Genomic DNA, 6776 nt, shown 5'->3' with positions numbered 1-6776 from the left:
GCTCTCCCTTGTGCCTCCCTGCAGCGCTGCAAGGACAAGCTGAACGCCCTGGCGATCTCGGTGATGAACCAGTGGCCCGGCGTGAAGCTGCGGGTGACCGAGGGCTGGGACGAGGACGGCCACCACTCCGAGGAGTCGCTGCACTACGAGGGCCGCGCCGTGGACATCACCACGTCGGACCGGGACCGCAGCAAGTACGGCATGCTGGCCCGCCTGGCCGTGGAGGCGGGCTTCGACTGGGTCTACTACGAGTCCAAGGCCCACATCCACTGCTCCGTCAAAGCAGGTGAGCGGGAGGGCCCCGCGCCCCCCGGCTGCCCTCCCGGGGATGCTTCCCCCGCGCCACGGCCCACAGCTGCCCCGGGCGGCCCAGCCCAGCCCAGCCCTGCCCTGCCGCTGCCCCTGCTGCCATTGCCTGCCCGCGTGCAGCCTCGGGGACAGCAGTCCCTTTGCCTGTGCTTGCAACGCCACACGCTGTCCCCGGCCAGGAACAGCCGCCTAGCACGACACGGCGAAGCTGGGAACTTCCCGCCCCCCCGGGCCGCCGCCGCCGCCGCCGCCTCCACGCGCCCTCCTGCCCGAGAGCGGCGCTTAGGCAAGCGACGCCTGCGCCGTGCCCAGAAACACTTAGCTGCGAAAGAAAATAATGACTTGCTCTAAAAGTAGCTGTTGACTGAGAAGCCCGGCTCCCGAGGAGAGGCCGCCCCCGTGCCCGGAGTCCCGGGCCGGGGCTGGGGGGGAGCCAGGCTGGCCCCGAGCGAGCCGGCTCGCACCGCGCACCGGGCGCTGCTTTCGGTCAGTGGCCACTTTCCCTTCCCCGGGGCCGACCTGAGTAGTTGTAGCCAGATCCCGTGTCCGGGGCGCAGCTGAAGGCTGGCCCGGCTCAAGGTGGCTGCCCGGGATGCACAATAACCTCCTTCCAAATGAGCAGCACAATCCAGCTCCATGTATATTTCATAGGGGAGACAAATCTACTCATTAACATTCTCCGCACACTTGGAGTTTGGGGGCAATATTTAGTGCATGTCAGGCAGGGTCGTGTGACTGTACTACACGGGCTTCAAGGGAGCAGGCTTGAATTCCGGCAGCTCAGTCTGAGTCCGACTTGTCAAAACCTCGTTTCATGACAGAGAATCGTATGAGAAGATTAAACCCTATAATTCCAGGCAGGAAGATTCTTTATCTAGATCTCTATTTGCAAAAAGTATGATCCCGGAGATTGGAATGCAAAGAAGAGTCCCCCAAGGCCTGAATTATTGTCATCAGGACAGAGGAGAGAGGGACAGGGGTGGTAAAAGGGACATTGAGAATGGGCTGCAGCAAGTATTTAGAGCAAGCCCCTACATTTAAAATTCAAATACACATCTTGAGTGTCTTGGAAAAGTGGCTCTGCTGTGCAAATAGTGCTTGGAAGGTCCTGGGTTTTGGAGAGTATGTGTGTGAATTGGCACATAGGGTTTCTGCACCTGAACAAATAGGGGGGGGGAAAGAAGCTGGGGAAAAAAATGGAAGTGTCCTCTCTTCCAAGAGTGTCTGCATTTATTACATGAATCAGAATGACAATGCTGATCCTTTATTGGATTTTAATTAGAGAACCCAAACAAGCACTGCTCAAAGAAGCAGATTTTCACACCTCTGCCAATTCACTGGCATGTTTGTAGAGCTGCTACACTACTAGATCTATTCATCAAGCCGCTGAATATGCAAACAAAGCTCAAGCAAGAGCTTTACTAGGGGCTTGTACGAAGGTGTAGTTTGCTAGTAAAGGACTCTACATAAAGCACATAGCTTGTTTGTTGCCATGTTCTCCCTGAAGAGGCCTTGGAGATCTTGCTGCTTTATTTCTGCTGCAGAAGCGATAAAGTCGTTAGCAAATCAATAACATTCTGATTTTCCTTCTTCCTCTCCTTCCTGAGAAAGTCATTAGGAGACGCTCCACCTATTTATTTAAATCATAATAGCTTAAGCGCCAGCCACAGGGGCAAAAATCAAATCAAATCTCTACCTGTGGCCTTGCTACTTCTAGAAGAAAAATTGCTTAGACTATAGGTTGGTACTCACAGTAACTGAGGGAAACCCAAGCGAAGTCAAGGGCAGAGCAGGAATCGAAATACTTGTATCACAAGTAGTATCACAAGTACTTGCTACCAGTAACGCAGTATATTGTATCTCCCAGTGTACAGCAGTGCACAGCTGAGTGTTCAGGAACACCAGGAATCCCTAGGGGAAGAAGGTCCATAACCCTTCTTATGCAGAAGGCCAAAATTGCCCAGGGCATGTTATTGAAATCTTTTTTGAGAGAGACTTCAAATCTGGTTATTATTTTTAAAAAAAAAATGGTTTGAATGTCTTTTGGAGGATTAAGAAGGTAGTGGCTGCAAAATCAACCAAGACTCCCACCATGGAGGATTATGGCAAAACAGTGACAAACTCCAATGACACTGTGCATGAAGGGAAAGGCTATTTTAAGACTGGGCCGGGGCTGAGGGATCATACTCTCCTGGCTTGAGATGCAGACAGATTTCTGATCTAGTGGGGCACAAATACTCCTGCTCCTAATAAGGTGGGGAGAACTCTTAAATAGTGGCCTGGGATGCACCTACTTTGAGCTGTGGGCAACTGAAGAGCAGTGTGATCCGAGGTGTGGGGTGCAGGGAACCTGGGATGTCCCCAGAGCCTGTGCTAGGAGCGTGGATGATAGATGTTTAAGAGAGTGAGCGAGAGTATGGGCCGGGAGGCTCTGCCAAGGGCTTGCTATGTAACAGTCAGTAGGTCACTTCGTTTCTCTGTGCTTTGTTTCCCTTCCACTCCTTGGTTCTGTCTACACTAGCAAAGTGGGTTGCTTTCACTAAGGATTTGGCTACACAGAGAATTTGACCAAAATAACTCCTACGGAATAAGCCATTCTGCAGTTGGTATTCCAGAAAATCGCCATGTCAGAAAATTCCAGAGTCCAAGTGACTTTGTTCAAGGAAAATTATTCTGCTTTCAAAGTGTCTAAGTTATTCTGGAATAATATTATTGTGGAATAAATCTGATTAGGTAAGCTGTGGCCTACAAAACCTGGTGCCTTTCTGAACGAGTTAGTCTATAAGGTGCCACTTCTCTCTATTCTGGAGTCAAGTAATTTCTATTGAAACATACAACCTCCACTTGGGAAGCCGTTTCAGAATAGATTATTATAGGTCTATAAACAATAACATAATACGAGTGGGTGCATCTACACTTGAAATTAGTGTGAAGCAACAAACTCTGGCACGTATCATGCCAGAGTTTATTTCTCCTGGGTGCCACATTTGCCCATGCACCTGGGACCACAGCATGTGCAGCCGGTCAGAGCGGCCCAGGCTGTCAGGAGACTCGACGGGGTCATCCTGCCAGCCTAGGGCTGCTCTGGCCCAGCTCAACATGGGGCAGGCTAGGGCATGAGGGTGCACTAGTGTGGGAGCTAATTAGTCAGCTCCACAGTAAACGTCTCATGTAGATGCACCCAGCAAGCTTTTTTAGAAGTGGCGATTGTGGTTAGTTTCCTCATGCAGGCAAATCCTACCTCAGTTTCGAAAACTGATCTAGTTAAATCCTTGCTCCTCCACATAGGTACGCTTAAATGGGTTCAACCCTAACTTGTATGGAGGTAGCTTAAGCTTTCAATGAAGCTATATGAAGGGTTTGCACTACTTATGGCAGATCAGGATTTTTTGATAATCAATGTAGCAAGAGAGGAGCACTTTTCTAGACAAGGCTTTCTTATATGTGGCTTGTCTGCTTAGACTGCAAACTCTTTGAACCAGGATCGATTGTATGATAAGAGTGTACAACACCTAGCACAATGGCACGGTAGCCCGTAGGTACTACCACCAAGCTTGGAAGAGGATGAGGAGACCGGATGGGTACACTGCATAGGCTGCGTAGCTCCATAGTCTGGGCTGGGAGGGTCCTGCATAAAGGCCAGGGCTCTGAGGGTGTGCGCAGGAACCCATGGCTGGATGCCTTCAGGACAGAAGCCCCAAGGCCTGCGGGTGAGAGTGGAACAAAGACAGCCTCTCTCTGCAAAAAGCTGAAGGTTGATGAAGGCTGCTAGACACAGAGAGCCCCCAAGCTGGGGTGCGTGGGTCTCTATTGTGTGCTGGGATTCGGAGAGCCCCTCACTGTGATGGGGTGGGGGGTGCTTGGCAGTGCAAAGACACCTCAGGTGTCTCTGTGTGTGTGTGCATGTGTGTGTATGAAGAAGTGCAGACCCCCTGGCTACTGTTTGTGTGTGTTAGGGAGTGTGTGTGTGTGTATGTGTGAGAGAGTAAAGACCCTCTGGCTGCTGCGTGTGTTTCAGGGAGTGTGTGTGTGAGGGAGCATGTGTGTACAGTGAGGGAGGCTGGTGTATGTGTAAGTGTTATGTCTAAGTGTGTGTGTGTGTGTGTGAAAGGAAGGGCGGGAGTGCAAAGCCCTGGCTGCTGGTTGTGATTGTGCAGGAGGGAGGGAGGAAGGGAGCATGAGTGTGTGTGTGTGTGTGGGAATGCAGAGATCGAGCTGTGTGAGGTTGTGTTTGTGTGTGTGTGAGAGAGGGAGTGAAGAGCCCTGGTTGCTCTGTGTGTGTGATTGTGCGGGAGGGAGCGTGACTCTGTGTGTGTGTGTGTGTGTATGTGCGCGCGCGTGTGTGTGAGTGCTGCGGTGTGCCCTGAACCCCCCAGTCCCTGGCTGTGTCCCGTGGCTGTGGGGAGGGCAGCTCGGCCTCGTGTTTAACCCTGCCTAGCCTGGCTCTAACGCTGCTCCTCTCTCTCTCTCTCATCCTTCCCCTCCGCCCCCCACGCAGAGAACTCGGTGGCTGCCAAGTCGGGCGGCTGCTTCCCCGGCTCAGCCACGGTGAGGCTGGAGCAAGGCGGCACAAAGCTGGTGCAGGAGCTGAGCCCGGGTGACCGCGTGCTGGCTGCAGACGCACAGGGCCGCCTGCTCTACAGCGATTTCTTAGCCTTCCTGGACCACGAGCAGGGCGCCCGCAAGCTCTTCTACGTGGTGGAGACGCGGCAGCCGCGAGCCCGCCTGCTGCTTACCGCCGCCCACCTGCTCTTTGTGGCGCCGCCACCTCACAACCGCTCCGAGCCTGGGCCAGGGCCGGGGCAGGGGCCAGGGCCAGGGCCCCGCAGCCGGGCACTGTTTGCCAGCCGAGTGCGGCCAGGCCAGCGGGTCTATGTGTTGGGCGAGGGTGGGCAGCGCCTGGTGCCAGCGGCGGTGCACAGTGTGTCACTGCGGGAGGAGGCATCGGGTGCCTACGCACCACTGACAGCGCAGGGCACCATCCTAGTGGACCGTGTGCTGGCCTCATGCTATGCTGTCATCGAGGAGCATGGCTGGGCACACTGGGCCTTCGCACCGCTGCGCCTGGCCCACGCCCTCCTGGCTGCCCTCTGCCCCAGCTGTGGTCTGCCCGATGAGGCGGCGGTGCCCCCTCCTGGCATCCACTGGTACTCGCGCCTCCTCTACCGCCTGGGCAGCTGGGTACTGGATAGCGACGCACTGCACCCGCTAGGCATGGCCGGGCCAGCTAGCTGAGAGCCACGCCGCCCACGCCAGGAGACGCGGCTGCTCACGTGCACAAGCCAGCGCGGATCCAGACTGATTCCGAAGTCACGTCCCCTCCTACTCCTCCCCCTGCAGTAGGACAGCCCAAAGTAGACTTGAATGGAGAGAGCCGAGCCCCCAGGGACTTCCGTCCCACCTAGTTTATAAATATATATATTTTTATTTGAGGGGGGGAGGATTATTTTTTTGGGGGGAGGGGTTGTTTTGTTTTCTCCTCTCCTGGATATTTATTTGGTCGGTATTTCGCCTCAATGGCCTGAACGGGACCTTCAGGAGCCTTAACGCCTTTCTCTGATAATTTATTATCATGTGAACTGTACTCACAGGGATCACAAAAGAAAAGACACAGATTATTTTGGGAGGCTGAGCAAAACTGCGCAGAGTCTATTTTTCTACCTGTCACGCGAGTCCTGACTTCCCCAACAAGCAAAAATACTCCACCCTTCCTCATCCCGCCGTTGCAGCAGCTCCTTGGTTTCAGCCAGTCTTAACAACCAACCAACTCACCAACCCACGCACCCACCGACTGACCGACAAAAAAAAAAAAAGACAAGCTCCGTGGGGGTCCAGAAATTATATTTTTATACGCAGAATTGTAAATTAGATTTTTTTGAGAGATCAAGACTTAACTGAATCACATTTCGTTTTTTGAAATAGTGTAAAATATGAGAATATATTATTTTAATTTAAATAGTTTCAAAGGTAACGTCATTTCCTGTATTGTTTTCCGTGTCTCTCTTAAGTATTTTGCTTTGTAAAAAAAAAAAGACAAAAAAACCCCAACAATGAAAAAATACCCCAACCACAACACTGGGCCACGTTCTTGGAAGTCAAGACTGTTACGCAAGCTTTTTATTTGCAAAACTGTAAGAAACCTTGTTATTTTTAATGTCAGAAAAGTTTATTAGAAAATAATATTTTTTAAAAAGCGCACATGGCAGCAATTCTGTGATGCTGGAAATGGTAGTTTGTACAGAAGGGGGGAAAGGATGTTTTGCATTAATAAATTGAGAAATAACTGCTGTAAATTTACTAAAATGTATTTTTGAATATTTTGTAATAGTTTTAATAGTTTTATAGAAATAAAATGTGCCATGCACAGTCTGGTTAGTATATAATAACTAAGAGTTCCTGGTGCATCCCATTTTTTTTTTCTTTTGGCCTATTTGTTTAGGACACATGATATCTAAAGGAGTGCCCAT

General features: G+C 51.6%; 1 protein-coding gene across 1 annotated transcript in view; it reads left to right on the top strand.

Moving 5' to 3' along the window:
* The window catches only part of SHH (sonic hedgehog), a 10016-nt gene extending 3803 nt beyond the window's left edge, over positions 1-6213 (top strand). Inside the window, exons 2-3 of the mRNA XM_019530533.1 lie at positions 25-286; positions 4808-6213. Of these exons, the coding sequence (XP_019386078.1) occupies positions 25-286; positions 4808-5544 (999 nt within the window). The 3' untranslated portion in view covers positions 5545-6213. The remainder of the gene's footprint in view (positions 1-24; positions 287-4807) is intronic.
* The last annotated feature ends 563 nt before the right edge of the window (positions 6214-6776 follow it).

Source organism: Crocodylus porosus, unplaced genomic scaffold (assembly GCF_001723895.1).
Source record: "Crocodylus porosus isolate Cpor-Errol unplaced genomic scaffold, CroPor_comp1, whole genome shotgun sequence".
NCBI classification, from domain to species: domain Eukaryota; kingdom Metazoa; phylum Chordata; order Crocodylia; family Crocodylidae; genus Crocodylus; species Crocodylus porosus.
This window is presented reverse-complemented; position numbering and strand designations above follow the sequence as displayed.